At 41.8% G+C, this 20,913-nt stretch overlaps 2 protein-coding genes across 2 annotated transcripts in view; one reads left to right on the plus strand and one right to left on the minus strand.

Moving 5' to 3' along the window:
- The window catches only part of cox8a (cytochrome c oxidase subunit 8A), a 42,019-nt gene extending 33,708 nt beyond the window's left edge, over positions 1-8,311 (minus strand). The window contains exon 1 of the mRNA XM_074660783.1: positions 8,308-8,311. The gene's annotated coding sequence lies outside the window, so the exon portion shown is untranslated. The remainder of the gene's footprint in view (positions 1-8,307) is intronic.
- Positions 8,312-16,095: 7,784 nt separating this feature from the next.
- On the plus strand, positions 16,096-20,530 carry LOC141783726 (uncharacterized). Its single transcript, XM_074661180.1, has 3 exons — positions 16,096-16,365; positions 18,315-20,056; positions 20,176-20,530. The coding sequence occupies exons 1-2, from the start codon at positions 16,293-16,295 to the stop codon at positions 18,860-18,862; spliced, it is 621 nt and encodes a 206-aa protein (XP_074517281.1). The 5' UTR covers positions 16,096-16,292; the 3' UTR covers positions 18,863-20,056; positions 20,176-20,530.
- The last annotated feature ends 383 nt before the right edge of the window (positions 20,531-20,913 follow it).

Consider the following 20,913-nt stretch of genomic DNA (forward strand, 5'->3'; position numbering starts at 1 on the left):
TCACCCATCTTTTCATAATCTATTAGGCAGGTGGTCATGGACATTCATGCTGCCATCCCCTCTGGCGACACCATGGCTTTAAATATTCAGTTGTTTCTAAGGAAGCTAAAAGGTCAAAGCAATCCTGGCAGACCAGCTTAATATGCAACTCTTCTGACCCTGAGCTTCTTCCTCATCTTGTAACTTTATTGTTGTGTACAAGTTTCACACAGATAAGACTCTCATAAATATTATGGCTCTGTCATCCTTGAACTTCAATAAACATCAGAGGCCTGTACTACGAAGCAGGATTTGGCGTAAGCGAGGTAACTTCGGGGTTAACTCCGGGTTTTTGATCACTTCTTACTGGGGTAAATCGCCATGGTAACTTATGCTGAACAGCTAACCTGCTCCGGAGCAGGTTATGTTCCAGATAAGAGATCAACTCGTATAAAAGCACAGCCTACTGACCAAACAGAGCTCTGTGCGGTTATTGTATGATAATATTACACACATATGAACAAGTTACAGTCATAATCCAGGCTAAAAACAACACAGTTTAAACTGAAAAATGCAGGAAGGACCGCTGGCTGTATGCTGTGGGTGTTTAACACCTTGAATTATATTTTCATATTTCTTTTTTTAACTTCCTCTTGAATCCGTTTCACACCGCCGGAGACGGGGACGCAGCTGAAAGAAGGTTTAAATAGTCATACACGCCGCAGTATTATCATGGGGCTTGATTGGGTGTAATCCAGTCATCCATTATACATTTATAAAGCTATTTATATCTAGACGACTATATCTTTCTTTTGAGTGTTCCGTTAAATTAATAAGTCTGTTAATTTACGCATTCAAACAATGGGAGTTTTTTTCTTCTACCAGCTGTTCTTCCTGCATTTGGCAGCTTCAACTGTGTTACTGTTAGTCTGGATTAAGTGTTTAACTCCTTCGTATTTGTTTAATATAGTTTGCTCTTCCTTTGTTAAATGTGCCGCTCTGCCTGTCAGTAGACTTGTCCATGTCTGTCATTGTTCAGATACCACAAACACCGCCCTGTTCATGTGAACACGCTCATAACCAGACTGAGAAACTCTGGGTTGATTTACCGAGTTGATAACCAGCGTCGTAGGACCGCTTAGCGTAATCTCGTTTGTTAGGGCTAGTAAAGCCAGATAACGAGAAGATACCCTGGGTATGTTGAACTGGCTTCGTAGTACAGGCCTCTGGTCACTCTTGAAAAAGTACATACATACATATACATATACAGTGCCTTCAGAAAGTATTCAGACCCCTTCACTTTTTTCACATTTTGTTATGTTGCAGCCTTATGCTAAAATTGATAAAATTATTTTTTTTCCTCATCAATCTACACTCAATACACCATAATGACAAAGTGGAAACAGAATTTTAGAAATTTTTGCAAATTTATTAAAAAGGAAAAACTGAAATATCACATTGACATAAGTATTCAGACCCTTTGCTATGACACTTGAAATTTAGCTCAGGTGCCTCCCATTTCCCTCGATCATCTTTGAGATGTTTCTCCACCTTGACTGGAGTCCACCAGTGGTAGATTCAATTGATTGGACATAATTTGGAAAGGCACACACCTGTCTTTATAAGGTCTCACAGCTGACGGTGCATATCAGAGCAAAAACCAAACCATGAGGTCAAAGGAACTGCCTGAAGAGCTCAGAGACAGGATTGTGTCGAGGCACAGATGTGGGGAAGGCTACAAAAAAATGCTGCTGCATTGAAGGTCCCCAAGAGCACAGTGGGCTCCATAATTCTTAAATGGAAGAAGTTTGGAACAACCAGGACTCTTCCTAGAGCTGGCCGCCCGGTCAAACTGAGCAATCGGGGGAGAAGGGCCTTGGTAAGGGAGGTGACCAAGAACCTGATCGTCACTCTGGCTGAGCTCCAGAGATCCTGTTTGGAGATGGGAGAAACTTCCAGTAGGACAAACATCACTGCAACACTCCACCGATCTGGGCTTCATGGCAGAGTGGCCAGACGGACATGAAAGCCCGCTTGGAGTTTGCAAAAAGGCACCTAAAGGACACTCAGACTGTGAGAAACAAGATTCTCTGGTCTGATGAAAATGTTTGGCCTCAATTCTAAGCGTTATGTCTGGAGGAAACCAGGCACCGCTCATCACCTGCCCAATACCATCCCTACAGTGAAGCATGGTGGTGGCAGCATCATGCTTTTTTTTTTTTTCAGCGGCAGGGACTGGGTGACTAGTCAGGGTTGAGGGAAAACTGCACGGAGCAAAGTACAGAGATATTCTTAATGAAAACCTGGCCCAGAGCGCTCAGGACCTCAGACTGGGCCGAAGGTTCACCTTCCAAAAGGACAATGACCCTAAGCACACAGCCAAGACATTGCAGGAGTGGCTTAGGGACAACTCTGTGAATGTCCTTGAGTGGCCCAGCCAGAGCCCAGAGGGAAGGGGGGTTTCTATGGAGGACGGAACCTGCCAAAATAAAAAAAATAAATGAATAAATAAATGAATAAATAAATGACTCAATAAATATATAAACATGTCATTAAATGTCGCAAAAATAATATTCAAAATAAATGTAGCCATTAATTAATTTATAAAATGTGACATAAATTGATATTTCTGTTTTAATTTGCATCTTTATTTATTTATCTTTGCATTAATTCCCTTATTTTTTATACTCTCTGTTTAATTGTCCCTTTTATTTATGTATGTATTTGTTTATATTATTTTTTTTAGATTTATTTATTTATTTTTAAATGTAAGTTTTTCCCTCGCCAAAATTTTGTGCAACTTCATGGCATTATTTAGCATTCTTCCTGACATGCTAGATTCCTTAGGTGTTCTATTTTCATGATACCAGTACCTTCACTCTATCTCTAAAACTGAGCCTGCTACGACCTCTGAGATAAGTAAAGTCGGCCCTCAACCGATGGAAGAGGTTAAAAGGTCACTGTGTCCAACAAAGAGGATGGTTAAAATGTTCTATCATGATGAACAAGCCTGCATATTCATCACCATCCATTCACCACATGGATTACTCAAAACAACTATAATGTTCAGCAGCCTATCATTAATAAATTATGTTATATCACAACGCCACGTGTTATGCTAGAATAAGTTACCAGGCAGGTCGAGATGGACATGTCAACAATATACAGTAGCCTATCTGTAGCCGACACTGTGTTCTTGAAGGTCTTTTAATGATTACATAATGAATTACCCTCCTATAATCTGCATCCTCATTGTGCTGGGTGTTATATTATGACTACTTTATCAGGAGTCACAAATAAGAGGCGTAGATTAGTAGATAATCAATAACTTGATTCCGAAACATTGTTAAGTAAACATTGACTACTTCCTGGTAAATTAGCACTATACCTTAAGAGGAAATAGAATTCAAAATAGAGTAATTTACAAAGATCTTTTGTTAACTGTGTAAAAGAGACATAAAACCTGGTGAATCTGATTTAATGTCTTACCTGACAGTGATGATCTCGCCAGCTGGCTGAAGCGAAACCTTTTCATGGTGGAAGTTTGTCCTGCACACATCAGGTACATTCTGTCAGTGTAGTTTTAAATCAAGATCTTTTTATTGGGTTTTTTGGCAGTATATAGCAAAAGTACAGCGCTATTCGGTAACCAAAAAAGAATGACAGGTATGAGTATACATTATTAGCAGCTGGCACCAATGCCAACAAATAAATAAGTCAAAACAAAGGATGTATATAAACAATAAAACAATCCCTCCCCAGTCACTGCCAGCACGCCATATGGAAAGCTAACTGTCACGCCAATGACTTGCGATGAATGATTGAATACTTTGTGATGTAGTAAAGCTGCACTTAGTAATCAAGTATTTACAGTGTCTGGAATGTATCTAAAAAAGGGCCCCATGCTTTCAGGAATTTCCCATGTGAATATTGAAGCGAGTATCTGATTTTCTCAAGCTTTAAGCAAGACATGATGTCCGCCAACCATTGTGTGTGAGTGGGAAGGGCAGCGCCCTTCCACCTGATCAGGATTGCTCGCCGAGCCAGAAGGGAAACAAAGGATAAGGTGCGTCGTTTTTCTGCAGTTAATTGCATCTCACTTCCGGTGACCCCGAACAGAGCAACTAGAGGGTTTGGTTCTAATTTGACGTTTAACACCTGAGATAAAGTTTGAAAGATCTCCGTCCAATAGTTTGTAAGACTAGGGCATGACCAGTACATGTGAATAAGGGAGGCTTCAGCGCTTTTGCACTTGTCACAGTTGGGACTAATCTCAGGATACATGCGAGACAGTTTGGCTTTTGAGATATGAGCCCTATGCACCACTTTAAACTGAAGTAAGCAGTGACGAGCACATAGAGAGGATGAGTTAACCTGCTTCAGTATGGAATTCCACGTATCCGATGATAGAGAGAGGCCTAAGTCCTCCTCCCATGCTGCTCTGAGCTTGTCCATGGGGGCACGCTTCAAGTCTGATATCATGCCATAGACAACGGAGATAAGCCTTTTGTGTGATGGATTTAAAGAAAGGATCGTATTGACAATTGTCGCGTCTGTCGATGCAGAGGAGCTGGACAACTGAGAGAGCACAAAGCGCCTTGCTTGTAGATATCTAAAAAAGTTGGACTTAGGAAGACTGAATTTTTTGCTTAACTGCTCGAATGATGCCAAAGTATTATCTACAAATAAATCTTTGAAACGCACAATACCTTTCCTGTGCCATTCTTGAAAAACAGGGTCCTGAATAGATGGTTTGAAAAGATGATTTGACGCAATGGGGCTTAGAGTAGAGAAGCTGTTCAAGTCAAAGTATTTCCTAAATTGAGCCCATATTCTTAAAGAATGTTTAACTACCGGGTTCCTAATAGATTTCATTGAGGGGAGCGGAAGCGAGGATCCAAGCAATGCAAGAACAGACAGGTTATCGTCCGAGTGGAGTTCCATCGCTACCCAGTAAGGACAGTCGGGCTGATTGTAAAAGAAGGACCAAAACGCAAGACATCGCAAGTTAGCAGCCCAATAATAGAAACAAAAATTTGGAAGTGCCAGACCACCAGTAGCCTTGGTTTTTTGGAGATGTACCTTGCTAAGACGGGGACGCTTACCCTGCCATATATAGGCGGATATAATTGAATCAAGTTGATTGAAAAAAGATCTGGGGATAAAAAGTGGTAGGGCCTGAAAGAGGTAGAGAAATTTGGGTAGGATGGTCATTTTGATGGAATTGATACGCCCCACGAGATAAATGGAAAGAGGTGACCACTGTTTCAGTGTTTGTTTAATCTGGTTTAACAGAGCAATAAAATTCTCCTTAAATAAATCTTTGTACTTTTTAGTAATTGAGATGCCCAAATAGGAAAACTTATTTTTTTCAATTTTGAAAGGCAGGTTGGTGAGGTCTAAGGCTCGTGCTTCATCATTGATGGGAAAAAGCTCGCTTTTGTTGAGATTTAATTTGTATCCCGAAAATTGACCAAACTGATTGAGCAACGACAGAGCGGGGGGTAGTGAGGTACCCGGGTTTGAGACAAAGAGCAAGAGGTCATCAGCATAAAGTGAGACCCTATGCTCTGTGTTGCCCCTCCAAATACCAGATATGTCCCCGCAACTGCGGAAGGCTGTGGCAAGCGGTTCGATGGCCAGATCAAAAAGTATGGGGCTCAGAGGGCACCCTTGACGGGTTCCACGATGTAAGTTGAATGGTTTAGACTGCTGGGAGTTAGTACGAATTGAGGCTGAGGGAAGCAAATATAGTAGCTTAATCCACGAGGTAAATTTCGGGCCGAAACCAAATTTGTCCAGAACAGCAAATAAGTAGTTCCATTCAACGCGGTCAAATGCTTTCTCCGCATCGAGAGACACAACACACTCAGGGACTTTCTCAGATGCAGAGTAGATGATATTGAATAGTCGTCGTATGTTAAAGTACGATTGTCTGCCCTTGACAAAGCCAGTTTGGTCTTTGGATATAATTGTAGGAATGACATTCTCCAGTCTACGGGCTAGGACCGTAGCCAAAATTTTTGCATCTGTGTTTAAGAGGGAGATAGGCCTATAGGAGGCACATTCGGTTGGGTCTTTACCTTTTTTAGCAATGAGAGTGATACAAGCCTCGGTAAATGATTGAGGAAGGGAACCTTGCCTACAGGATTCAGATAGGACTGAACATAACTGTGGGGAAAGTAGCGAGGAGAACTTTTTAAAAAATTCTGCCGGGAAACCATCGGGACCCGGACTCTTACCTGACTGCATTGAGGAAATTGCTAAAGCTATTTCTGCCTGAGATATGGGCTCTTCCAGTCTCTTCCTGAAGTCCAAAGAAAGTTTGGGAATATTTAGACTGCGCAGGAAGTCAAGAATTACATTACAATCGGCCTGAGACTCTGAGGTGTAAAGCTGGGAATAAAAATCCCTGAATGTCTCATTAATTTGTGAATGATCTGAAGTTATGTGACCATTTGACATTCGGATTTTGGAGATATTTTGTTTTGCTTTAAAGCCTTTGAGTTGGTTGGCTAGCATTTTGTCAGATTTGTCTCCATATATGTAAAACCTGGCCTTGTTTTTTAAAAGCAAGTGTTCAGTTGAGTGAGTTGTAAGCAGGTCAAATTTGGTTTTGAGTTCTAATCGTTTTTTATAAAGGTCTGGACTTTGAGTTTGAGCATATTGTTTGTCGATCTCTCCAATTTGGTGGGCCAGATCCAAGCGCTCTTTATAGGATTTTCTCTTCACTTGAGCGGTGTATGCTATGATCTGCCCCCTAAGATAAGCTTTAAGAGCATCCCATACAATTAGGCTAGAGGTTTCAGGGGATATATTAGTGGTAAGAAAAAAGGCTATCTCTTTCTCCATATGTTTCACAAAATTATCGTCAGACAGTAGGGTTGAGTTAAACCGCCAGTGTCTGCTCCTCTGTGGGACGCCAGGGAGGGACATGGTCAAACCAATAGGAGCGTGGTCTGAAATGACAATACTCTGATAGGCGCAGGACTGAACCAGCGGGACTAGTTGGTTGTCGATAAAAAAATAATCAATCCTGGAGTATGTATGATGGACGTGCGAGAAGAACGAGTATTCCCTATCGTTTGGATGTAGAGAGCGCCACACATCACAGACACCGTAGTCAGAGAGAAAGGCTTGAATGAAAGAGGCTGATTTACTTATTGTGCTGGGGTTAGTGGAAGATCGGTCTAAAACTGGGTCTAGCCAACAATTGAAATCACCACCAAGTATAAGAGAGTATGTGTTGAGGTCTGGCAGCAGAGAAAACAAATGTTCGAAAAAACCTACATCATCTGAGTTAGGGGCATACACGTTCACAAGCACTACCAGTGTGTCATATAATTTCCCAGATACAATAACATATCGACCGAACCTGTCAGCAATCACATTGTGTGGTTCAAAGGAAATACTTTGACTGATAAGGATTGAAACCCCTCTGGCTTTGGCTTGAAAAGCGGAGTGAAATTTCTGCCCCATCCAGCATGACAGAAGACGACCACTGTCTGAACTGCGAATATGGGTTTCTTGCAGGAAGGCTATTTCTGTTTTAAGTTGTTTGAGGTGTGAGAAAACCTTCTTTCTTTTAATGGGGTGGTTCAAACCCTTGACATTCCAGCTCTGTAGTTTTAAGTGCCTATCCATGCAGCTTGACTAAAAAGGTTAGGACGTGAGCACAGTATTCAAGTGGTTGCTTTAAGCTACAGCTGTAGCAGGTCAGTGGAGACCAGGAGTGACTAGTGTACAGTAATAGGTTTGTGTAAGTTACTAAGGTGTTACTGGCAGTGACATATCCCTTCCCCTCACCCCCCTCCCCAACCAAGAAAACTGCTAAAAAAGAAAGCAGCAAGCTCTTCAGAACAAACATTGCACAACAACAACTCTTCCTGTCTTAAACTAAATTAACTGCTGCTCCGGTATACATACAAAAGTAGATTTCAAGCACCTCTAAAACAATATTTTGGCTTAAACAATCAACTTTATGAACTGTGGAAGCTGGGAAGCTCTAGCACGAGTTTCAGAAATCAGAAATCAAAATTAAAAACAAAATTTCACCAAAACCATAGAAGCAGGAATCAGACAGTCATATGGAATTGTGATTTCAAAGTAGACAGAAAAAAGAGAGAGGAGAAAAAAAAATGGATTCACTTGTGCCATACCAGATAGCTAAATAGTTAAATTAACGGTACAGGACAAGACCCACTTAAGTACTAACAAACGTAGAATAACCAGTCTTTAAAATGATAATTCCAGCTTGAAATGTGAACTAACTGTTCAACTGGCCCTTTAAAATCCAGCGCAGATTCTAATTGAAACGGCATCACACTCAGAGAGGGCAAAGCTGTCATATGTGATAACAGCTCCAAAGAGCCAGTATAGAACCAGGCTAAATAAAGTAATGTTTGCTTGTAAATGTTTGCAACTGTCTGTATATGTAGCCTAACAAGAGAGCAGCGCAAAAACACGTGTATAGTCTGGATAAATAAACAAGTTCACCGATGTAAACAAACCCACGTGACAGTTAACATACGCCGCACTACGTGTAAACTGGTAGGGCTATAAGCAGTGATACCTCTCATCCAGGGGGTCCATAGTTACTAAAGAGTCCCTTTATGAATGTTCCGGTGACCTGCGGAGGCTGCTGATGTACTTCTGTGCCTCGTCCACTGAGCTGATCCACTTTCTGGCTCCGCTGGACAGCGTCAGCCGGAGCCGGGCTGGGTAGAGCAGAGCAGGCTTCTGTCCCAGTTGATAAAGTTCTGCCATCACGTCTCTGTATTCCCCCCGCTGGTTCACAACTTCAGGACAGTAGTCCTCCAGAACACGGATGGGCTGGCCACGGAACTCAAGTTTACCTCTCCGCCGTGCCTCTCTGATGAGCAGATCCTTTGCCTGATACCGGTGCAGGCGGAGAATAACCGGGCGCGGTCGCTGTCCGGGGGCCGGTTTAGCAGCTAGGGAGCGGTGGGCCCGGTCCAGTTCTGGGAGGGATGGCAGTGTCTCGGTACCGAACACCTCGCGCAGAAAATTTGAGAAGAATTCAGTGGGGCGTCCGCTTTCAATGGATTCTGGGAGACCCAGGATACGGATGTTCTGGCGCCTGCTTCGGCTCTCCAGGTCGGTAACTTTAGCCTTTAGCCTAGCATTATCCTCGCTCAGGGTGGTGCACACGTTCTCCAGATCCACGACTCGTTGGCTGAGGTCTTCTGCAGCTAGTTCCAAGGAGGAGACACGTTGGCCGTGGTCCTCCACTGTGAGCCGTGTTTGGTCTAGTTTGGAGTCCAGCTGGCTGAATGATGTTCTGAACTCAGTGGCTAGCGCATCACGGTGTTGCTCGAGCAGCGTGGTGATAGCCTCCAGTGTTAAGCTAACGTTAGCATCTTCTTTTTTGCTCCCCTTGGCTCCTCTCGAAGTCATTGTGAAAAATAAAAGTGTCGGTCAGGAGAAAAATTAGATAAATAAAAAAAAGGTTTCGTTTTGGCGTGGAAGTTAGAGGGCTGGATGGTATAAAAATGAAAAGTTTACCGGAGCACCGGCTAGTGCGTCTACTCCATCTGCCTATCGACCGGAAGTCCTGTCAGTGTAGTTTAACAATGAACACAAAAAGAAGTATTACATATCATCTCTCAGCATGCAGGTGGAACGTAACAAAAAGAGATTTCAAAGGGCAACGGGCTTCAACATTGGGAAGAACCTTTTGCCATTTTGTACATGGCATATAATTTTTTTCACATTTATTAAGAAATACTACCAGAGCAAAAATTTGACAACTTATATTGAATAGTGTAACATTTTGGATAATGCTCTTATTCGCTCATCTTTTCAAGACTTAGAAGATTGATGCAGTTCTCCTAACTAGCCTTTTCCACTGCCCCCCTTTTTCTTAGACCTGTTTAGTCTTTTTTAGGGGGGTACAGGGGGTCTTTATGGGGAGATAGCAGGTCAACAGTAGATGTCACATATAAGTGGTGTACATCATCTTAAAGCTGAGAACCTGAGATTAATTTGAGATGCACCACTGTGTGTCAAGTTGTTCTAGTCATAAATCAGAATAAATAAATAAATAATTGATTAATTAATTTAAAATAAATTGTGAAAGTGTATAAGGGTTTAGAACATTAGAAGTATATGATGGCTATTCCTATGCTCTTTTATGTCTCATAAGTTGTTGCAGCAACAATTTGTTCCACAGACCTGATCAAAAATGATCAATAATCCCTCCAACATAAGACACCAAGAGCATGAGGAACACCACAGACAAAGACCAAAAAGGAGGATGGACGTTACACTTTTGGTCAACATCCTTATTCCTCAGCAGAGCAAAAACACAAAAAGTCTAACTCACAGTTCACGAAACGTCAGTCCTGAAGAAACAGTTTGTGGTCCAAAGGATGAAACCAGACGGCAGCGGAGATGAAATCCACGTCGGGACGGACACCAACAGTCCTCTCCGGGTCGGTGATGGTTATCTTGTGGCGGTACTGATTCCCCCAGACTTTAGTTGATCAGGCAGAAGACGGAAAACCAGTTCCCATCCACATAATAATATAAAATAAAAATGCCTCCTTAATAATAATAATAATGAACAAATGCCTCTTCGATAATGACCGAGTGCCTCTACAATAACAAACATTTAAGGAAACTGAAATATTGTTTTTATTTTTCCTTTTACCCTCCTTTAAAGTTTCCCCAAATGAAATAGACTAAAAGAAATGGATAAAAAGGGTTTTAGTGAAAATCAACAAATGAATAGAAGAACAAAACACAGCCTGCAGGCGCTAGGCTATCGTGAGGCAAGCCAGATCCTTCCACTAATAGCACCTAAACGTCCTAGTGCAGGTAACCTAATTGAAGGGTATTTATTTTGTTTCCCCAACTAAGATAGTCGACACTCTCAATAAGCAAAACACAACAAAGCACAGAATCTCAAAAGGGACTAGAACAGACCAGAGTTTCTGGCTTGGCTGTTAACATATGTTACATGTAGTGAAGGAGAGATCAGAATGACACTGGATGTGCAGTTTTCCACCTCTTTTAAGCCCTACAGAAAGGGCGTTGTCACACCCTGATTGGCCAAGAGGGGGAATGCACCAAGCTGCTCTCAACTATCCTTTTAAGGGACTGTTTGTAACTTTTTACACGTATAAATCTACCGGGTCGGGATCCCATGCGCGCTCGCGTGTGGCTACGCTGTGCTCCTCTGCCTGCTTGCCTGCACTCACACACCGCGCGCGTTCTTGCTGTCTCGCTCTACCTCCACACGTGCATGCGCGCTCACTACACACTGCAGAAAAGTTAGTTTAGCTCTGAGAATATCTAGTGGACGTTTGTGCAGAAATAACTGCTGCAGCTCCTCCAGACCAACAGAGGTTTCTCGTGTCTTGTGAAGTGACAGGGCTCCGAAGCGAGAAACGTTATCATCTCCGACCAAAACTCCGGTGTCTCCCTGCGGGCGCAGTCGGGAGACGATAACGTTTCTCTTCCTGCTTCAGCCCCGGCACCGACCCGCTTTTCAAAAGCCAACACTAGGATCAGCAGTGATTCATGGAGAGACCTTCGTCTGGTCAGCTAACATTACTGCCAAGCAGCTGAAATATAGAGTGATATTGTTGTTTTAGCTGACTTGTGTCGCCTCAATGTTTTGAGCAATGCTCGTTCATGTCTATCTATAGAGAGCAAGCGCGAGCCCGACGCTGACTTTCGTTGACTTAATGGCCACAGATGTCGCTGTTAACAAGCATTTCTGAAAGTTACAAATAGTCCCTTTAAGAGCCAGTCCCCACACCCTGCGCAACAGGCGAACTGAATAACCCTCCAATCACTCAGCAATTCAACCAAAAAAACACCAGGGAAAAGGTAAACAACAGCAAGCACCAGAGAACGTGCGGCCGCCACAATGTGACCTTCAGCATCTGAAAGGCTGAGGCCGAGGACCAACACAGCTTTACCGGTCACCACGGTCTGTCAGGTCCAAGCTCACAATAGACTCCTTCACTTATCCACTGGTCACACAAGCTAACTTAAAGAACCCGCTGCTAGCCGATGCTACTCTTAATACATCCGTGATGCTACCTATAACGTTACATTTAGCGTTAATTAGCACCCAGCTGAGCAGTTAGCATGTTTACTCCCGCTAGCTTAGCGGCTAACTGCTCCACTTCAGTTACTCACACTGAATTCAGGCTTGTGCAAACACACACAAACACTAACAGTCGGGCTAATTAACTAAGATTAAATAGAGAAAGGTGTGTGTTGGTGTGTTAACCTACTGCTACTATTTGTCCTCTATTTACTCGACTTAGCTCTCTTTTTCCGTCTGCCCGCTGTTTCTTTCTCTCCTCCTTCTTGTCCCGCCCTTTTCCTGACCTACGACCAATGAGCACACAGCTGCCACTGACTGACAGCTACAGTAACTAATCAAACTACATTGCTGAAACTAAAGGCACAATGTGTGTACTTTCTTTTAATAATCTGTTTATTTTAAGTACTTATTCAACTATTTACATCCTACCTTGTTTATGACAAAATTATCTTAATCTCAGTTGACCATTTTTTCCCTTCTTTATTATTTACTAGGCCTACTTACCTTATCATTAAACCTGCAGTAGGCAGTATATCTTTGGCATCATTAGGCAAAAATTCCATAATAACCTTTCGGCATATTGTAAATCAAGTGTTCTGAGAGAAAACTAGACTTCTGCACCTCCTCATGGCTCCGTTTACAGACTTTAGAAAATCTAGCCTGTGACGGAAGACTTTGACCAATCACAGGTCATTTCATTTCACCAAAAGAGTGGCCCATAATAATCATGTAAAGTTATATTATATTATAAATATGAATGCATTAATGTGTGGGCCTAGATCGCTTTAATATTGCAACTCGCTCATTTCAAATACTTTATATACTTTATTTGCTGGTAGCTTGTGAGTTTCCCCCTAAAAATCAATAAAGTTCTATCTTAATTGGTAATAATACATCATAATTTATTTGTTGATTACATTTTGTATTATTAATCTGAATAACTGACTTTGCCTCTGAATTGAAGTGGAGTAGAAGTAAACAGTGGTGGTCGGTCAATAGAGGGCGCTAGGGCGCCGCCCCCCCCTCCCCTGAGCCAGCCAGCCACACACAAAAAAAACATTACTACTACTACTAATAATAATAATAATAAATTATACAAATTGTCAATGTTTGTGTGTTTAAAATATGGAAAGCACCCAGTAATATGTGTAAAATATGATAGAAAATCATCATATATGGTTTTCCTGGACGTCCCTAGGTCCTTCTCATTTCAGCATTTTTCGCCTCCTCGTCTCCTCGCTCCTCGATCCTCCGGCTGTGACCCGGAAATCGATCTCAGTCCTCCATCTTGAAGAACGTCCCAATTCATAAAATGCGCGTCGAGGAGCGAGGATCGAGGAGCGAGGAGGCTTGCTGGAGGAGCTATGAGCGAGGATACACCAGTGCATCCTCCAGTGTTTCCTGCACGGAAGTTTATCATCGACCGACACGCCCCCTTATTGGATATCAGTTATTGATTGGACGCTGCGCCGATCAGACTGATCTGATACATCAACATCACTAGTTTCATACCAGAGTGAAGACGGATCACAGATTAACAGTTTTATATTTTAGTTGTCTTTTTATTCACCATCTAGTTATAATCTGTGTTAATTGTAGGTGTGAACAGCAAACGGATCATGTTGATGGTGAAGTGTTCCAGCACCAGAAGGACCTGTAGGATCTCTGCTTCACACACCGTCACTGAAGGAGTCTGACACTGAGAGGGGTTTATAATAGCTGACAACGAACAGATTTAAAATAACTTTCATTTATTAGAAAGAGATTTCTTTTGATCATCTGTTATTTCACTCATTCACTTTTATTAAGTATCCAGTTAAAGTCAGAGAGAGAAGGAGAGTCTGTCTTTTATACCTTTTACATCATTTATCCTCATTTCCATTCAGTCACATGTGAAGCTGATAATTCCTGAGCGTCGGGTTTGATATGGGTTATATCATTTCACTTTTCCCTGAAACATTCAGACTAATACATAACTTCTACTGTCAGAATATAAATTAATACAGACGATAATAATGAATAAATAATATAAAGATATTGTGCCAGTAGAGATGGTTCCTGGTCCTCTAAGCAGGACACAGTCCACAGTAGAGATGGTTCCTGGTCCTCTAAGCAGGACACAGTCCACAGTAGAAATACAGACTGCAGCTGTTATTCATGTGCAGGTGTTTGTTAAACAGGTAACAGGCTACAGAGAGGAAACACTGCTGCTGTGATAACTCTGTTTCTTTATTACTATTAGATCAGTTCAGACATAAACAGCTGTTGAAGCCAACTGACAGCTGATCCAGCTGTGATCAGCTGCTGCTGTCATCAGAAACGGACGTCGCTTCACGTGACGCTTCAGAGGAAACAACGTCTCATGTCTCTAAAAACATATTTCCTCGTTTCCTCTCTCCTCGAGTCTTTTCCTCGCCTCCTCTGCTCGCATCTCCCGTGGGCGGGACTAAGACGCGAGTCGAGGAGTCGAGGAGTCAAGCCATATAAAAGCACTAATGGGAAAGACTCCCAGACTCTCCTCTGCCTGTCTGTATCATGGTCTGTATGTCTGTAGTTCAGCTCTGGGACCACTGAGAAATCGCCCCGAGCAGGCGGGTCTATGTAGCAGTTTAGCCAATAGTTGATTCAAGCTCTGAACGATTGACATCAAATTGAGCCAATCAGCGTCCTCAAATCTGATACGAGAGGGGCGATTATTTTATTGCCCCAAGCGCCCGTGACGAGAGACTTTGGCCAATCACAGGTCATTTCATTGAGAGAGAGCGTTCCTATTGGCTGTGCTCGGGTCATGTGACCGGAACTTGGCGTTCCTTCACCAGTTTTCACAATGGGTGCTCCGTCACAAACTTTATCATTTTACAGCTAAACCGTGCACTAAAAGATGATTCTGAAAACATTTGAGGAGAGAAATAGGCATTGACGTAACATAATATTGATTCATATTTGATCAGCGCTGCCTAGTTTGACCGTTTGGTCGGAGTTCAGAGTGATTGACAGCTAGCTCTCATAGACGGCAGCTGGACAGCAGACCTCAGATCAGCTCTGACTGCAGTGAAATCTCTCCGATGCCGTTAGGAGCACCGGAGGACACCGGAGGACACCGGAGGAACAGGATTTTTTTTTCAGGTTACCTGTTTCATGTACTGCTGTCAGGATATAGTGACCGTTTTATAAAAATAACTTTTTAATCATATTTGCTTCAATCTCGCCTACTTCAGTACCAAACATAAAAGTACACATTATGCAGAATAATGTATATTATTGGATTATACTTATTGATGCATTAATGTGTTCATCACTTTAATGTTGCAGCTGGTAAAGGTGGAGCTCATTTTAATGACATTTTATACTGCTGGGTAGTTTAATCTATAATAATACATAATTTATTCGTTGATTATATTTTGTATTAATAATCTGAATCTGTAAAGTAACTAAAGTTATTAAATCAATGTAGTGGAGTAAACAGTACAATATTTCCCTCTGAGAGTGGAGTACAAGTAGAAAGTAGCAGAACATGGAAATACTCAAGTAAAGTACAAGTACCTCAAAATTGTGTTTAAATAAATGTACTTAGTTACTTTCCACCACTGAGTACATGTTATACTGTTGTGTTTTTCTAAGCATTCTTTACTGCTCTTGTTGGAATAATATAAATTATTGATAAAGATTATTTAACTGCTAAGTAGTAATGTGTTTTTGATACCTTCCCTTTTTTACATTAAATCATACCGGGATGTTTGCTGAAATTGATTGGATGTGGCACAGCCCGACCTAGAAAACTTTCCACCAGCCGCCACTGAGTATAAAGTAAGGTTTACAACAGTTTGCATTAACATAACAGCTCTACTGTAATGAAAGACAGATAAAAGGTAATAAATCAGTGAAAAATGATTTAAAACACAAAAAATACAAGTATAAATAAAATGAAAATAAATTTGAAAAATATGGGGGAAAAAAAAAAAAAAGTCTCCTTTGGTGTCTCAATCACACGCGCGCACGTGCGTCATTAAATGCCATGGCAACAGCAGTCAGGTCAGGTATATAAGGGCTGCAGAGAGTTCTGGTTTCTATCTTTGCATTTGGACTTTGACACTTTGGAGTTGGAAACCTTTTGTAAAGAAAACTCTTTGAGTTTGAAACCACTGAGAGAAACTACTGGAAAGCGGATCTTGTTGGAGAACTAAACTTTTGGATAAATCAACTACATTGTGGGAAACCGAGGAGCCTGAAGATGTCCTTCAGCAGACCAGTGATGGAGCAGCAGCTGATGGGAGTCAACTCTGAGTTAGACAACAACAGGCCAGGTTAAACAACTTTTACATTTATTTGATCATTTTATTTATTGATTCATCCCCTTAAAACCCGTAAAAGTCCTCTGTGTAGAAATCAGTGTAACTTGTTGAGTTTAGAGGTGAACCGTTCACACCATGTTATCAGGCCTGTTGGGAAAACACTGATTTGGTGAAAAGTGACACTCAGTGGACGATTTCTCCTGTAAAATGATGATTTGATGGACAGCATGTGTTAAATGTCCCAGGCCAGCTGTGGAGCGACAATGTGTGTAGTGGTTTGAAAACACTGTTATTTTGGTTTGAGGACATCAAATCCTCCAAACTTGACATCAAAATACTGAAGAAAGATGGCGACTGGGCCACATTTCATAAAATGCTCAACATGTATTTTAGTTGCTCACCATGGAAACGACGTCACAGGTAGGAGGTGACGTCATGACGTCCAGGTGTAATCAGACCAGGCACGTTGTTCTGTGCGCATGCGACCCTGAGATGGTTTGATTTCATTGTTGAAGTTCAACTTGTTGTAGAAACACCTGCTGCTATTAGTTCATCACATCTAAATCAACTTATTGGTAACATTTCACATTGAAAAGCGCTTTGGTCGTTAGTGTGCTGTTTGTTTTCTCGAGACACAAGAGAGAGATTTATTACGTAACTGCATGTGACTGCATGTGCGCGTGCTGCGTACAGGATGACAACACGCGCTGTGATATGCAGCTCCTAAACTGGGACAATAATAAAGTAAAGCGGTTCCTCTGGTCATGTTGGATTCATGTACTGTAGCCATGGTTCACTGTGCGTAATGACGCATGGAGTTCAATGCATATTAAACACATTCACGCTGTTTATTGATAACCACTGGTCGTTTAGTCCACACAAACACTGAAGTCCTTCCAACTGTCTGCTGCTAAATAAATATGTAGCTCTCATTTCCCCCCGTTGTCCCGGTGCCCCCGGTGCTCCCGGGCTTGTGTTTTATTAGTCTAAAGAAAGCTTTCCGGTAGGAATCTGAATCTGAATCCAGATCAGAAAAGTGGAGAGAGCCATGATGCGTAAAAGATCATAGTGAGACCATCCTTATGGAGGACGGAACCTGCCAAAATAAAAAATAAATATATATAAATGACTAGATATATAAATAAATAAATAAATAGATGTAGCAGATATAATATTAAAAATAAATGTAGCCATTGATTAATTGATAAAATGTGACATAAATTGTCTGTTTTAATTTGTTTCTGTATTTTTTTTATCCTTCTATTAATTCCCTTATTTATTTACTCTACTGTTTACTTTTCGCTTTTATTTATTCATGTATTTATTTTATAACTTTTAGATTTTAGTATTTTTCTAAATTTTTGCATTATTTTTTATTGATTTTTCCATTTATGTATTTATTTATTTTATATTTAAATGTGTGCATTTATTTATTTATTCAGTTATTTATGTATTTATGCATTATTTCCACTTTGCATTTCACCCCTCATTGATTTCCCAAAATGTATTTATTTCTGTATTCTTTTCTTTATGCAATTCTGCCTCATTATGCAAACTACTGCCACATATTTGACTACTATACTATACTATACTATACTATACTATACTATACTATATTATACTTATAGCCTGATATATATCGTCAAAATGTGCATCATTGTGATTTTTCCCCCCAACATTAACAAATTATAATAATGATAATGTTTGTATTAAGTGTCACATGAAAGCAGCATTAATTGAATCTCATTCCCTCATCTGTTCAAACCAACAGAGGCAGAGCTGCACAGTGTTTGATATTACTGTTAAAAGGTGCAGTCTCATGTGTGTTGGTTGCTTCTGGACACGTGTAGTGCAGTCGACGTTGTTAACGTGACAGACGTATTTCTAATTTACGTCTCTTTTTCGATTATTGCTAACTTATTCAAAATTGTCTCATGTTATTTTGAATTTTTGCCCCTCAGGTGGTGTGAACTCCATCGTCGAGCGTCCTGCACAAGACGGTGAGGTCAGGCTTGGTTTTGTTGGTGATGGTGAGTATGAGCGTTATGTCATCGAGAGAGATATTTATCAGATATTTGGCCACTCTGACGATGAGGAGGAGGAGGAAATGATGATGGAGGTGGAGGATGAAGACGCCTGGTCTGACTCGAGCGAAGATTCTGGTTATGAGTCCAAGTCCGAGCATGAAGAGGACTCTGAAGACGATGATTTCAACGTCATCATCAGACCTGTCTCCCCCATGAACCAGCTGGTCCCACCTCCGAGCTTTTGGCAGGTTTTACACCGAGAGTCATCTCCTGTTGGCCTTCCCGCTGGAGCTCCTTTCTGCTTCCCTTTTGGTGTTCTTCCTGCGCAGCAAGAGGAGCGCTCTGAAGAAGGTCAACCCTCAGTCTGTCAGAGGTCAGAAGAGTCCGCTCCCTCCACTTCAGGCCTCAGCATCTCCACGAAGAGGAGCAGGGAAGAGGACTGCACAGAGCAGGTAGGTGTGAAGAGGCAGCGCCAGTGTTAGGACAGCCATGAGGAGCCAGCATCCTCCACTTCAGACCTCAGCATCTCCACGAAGAGGAGCAGGGAAGAGGACTGCACAGAGCAGGTAGGTGTGAAGAGGCAGCGCCAGTGTGAGGACAGCCATGAGGAGCCAGCATCCTCCACTTCAGACCTCGTCTCCTCCACTAACCGGAGCAGAGAAGAGGACTACAGGTACAGCTTCAGGAGATACTGGTAGTTATCTCCTGATGACAGCGACCCAGATTCAGACTGAGTGCTGTTTGCTGCAGGATTGTTCAACCTTTGCCTCTGGCAGGACTGATAAAGCCCCAGGCAGCCTTCCCACGCATCTGGCGGGGTTGACCATATAGGTTGCATCTTGATCCACAGCTTTTTTTCATATCTCTTTTATATATGGATTTCCTTTTGAGTCATAGTTGTTGATGCTAGATGCTGATACCAGAGGTAAGTTAACAATGAATGGTTGTTATTCTGTGATGTATTTTTCTTTTTAAAGTAGATACCAGACAAAGGTAAGTCAAAACTTAATGACAGCATTAACACAAGTCTCCTGAAAGTCTCACTTATCAGTAATTGAAAAATTGTTTATTTGACTAACTCTCTATCTTTTAGTTTTTTAAGTTAGGTGTAGGTGGCTGTACCAGACGGAGCTATGGTAATAATTACTAACATTAAGACAAGTCTCCAAGTCTCTTTTACTCAGGTATTAGGCACCAACCAGATGAGAACGATGGAGGACTACAGGACCAGATGAGAAAGATTGAGGACTACAGGACCAGATGAGAAGGATGGAGGACTACAGGACCAGATGAGAAGGATGGAGGACTAAAGGACCAGATAAGAAGGATGGAGGACTACAGGACCAGATGAGAAAGATGGAGGACTACAGGACCAGATGAGAAGGATGGAGGACTACAGGACCAGATGAGAAAGATGGAGGACTACACGACCAGATGAGAAGGATGGAGGACTACAGGACCAGATGAGAAGGATGGAGGACTACAGGACCAGATGAGAAAGATTGAGGACTACAGGACCAGATGAGAAGGATGGAGGACTACAGGACCAGATGAGAAGGATGGAGGACTACAGGACCAGATGAGGAGGATGGAGGACTACAGGACCAGATGAGGAGGATGGAGGACTACAGGACCAGATGAGAAGGATGGAGGACTACAGGTCTTTCTTTCAGTGGGCTCAGTAAGTAATCCCCTCCCTGGTTCTCTTCATTATAGGAGCCTTCTTGAATATGATTCCATTGTTTCTAATATGAGTTGAGTTCAGAGGTATTCATGACTTGTGTTTTTGTTTCAGAGAGCAGGATTCCTCTGTGTTTTTGGCCCTCCTCAGCTGAGAGTGGACGTCAACCAACCAATCCTCCCAGGAAGACCCAGCAGCACCACAACACCACCACTCTCAGCATCCTAATGAGTCCTCCACCGCCCCTCCACCCAAACCCCCACCAGCCGCTTCACTGACGAGGACCGGCCCCGTCCCGACCAGCACAGAGGACGCTGTTCTTTATCTGCTTCTTCTTCTGTGCTGGCGGGTTTGGGAAGCTCCTCACACAAACAGGAAGCTGTCAGCACCTCGTTGCATCTGAGCTCACAAATCAAGAAAGAGACGGACCGTATGACATTTTAAATGCAATAAATATGGTGCAAATTATGATTTAGTGTTTCAGATTTTCATTCAAGTGTTGCATATAATACTCATATGTATAGGTAAATCTCATATTACATGTTGATATAAATGAAATTGGGAACACTTTAGATTACGACCTGCAGTGTACAGTGTATTTATACTACTGGATACCTATATTGTGTTATTACAGGGTACAGTACAGATGATTACAGTATGGAAGTATACAGACCTCCATCTAACTCTCACTAGAAACTCTTCATCATCAATGTCCTTATGACTCCTCCTCCATCAAACACCAATCATTATCTTTTTTGATCTCAGATTTGAGATCTGTGACACAAAAAACAATAATTAATATTGTAGCAGAGATTGGACAATTTGCATGAATATAAAATCTTTATTACAAAA

This window comes from Sebastes fasciatus, chromosome 15, assembly GCF_043250625.1.
Source record: "Sebastes fasciatus isolate fSebFas1 chromosome 15, fSebFas1.pri, whole genome shotgun sequence".
NCBI lineage: Eukaryota > Metazoa > Chordata > Actinopteri > Perciformes > Sebastidae > Sebastes > Sebastes fasciatus.

Excerpts from the sequence above, each read along its gene's own strand:
- LOC141783726 (XM_074661180.1), top strand. The coding sequence starts at position 16,293 with ATGTCCTTCAGCAGACCAGTGATGGAGCAGCAGCTGATGGGAGTCAAC. Across the intron at positions 16,366-18,314 it reads GTTAGACAACAACAGGCCAG|GTGGTGTGAACTCCATCGTC; the intron begins GTTAAACAACTT and ends TTTGCCCCTCAG.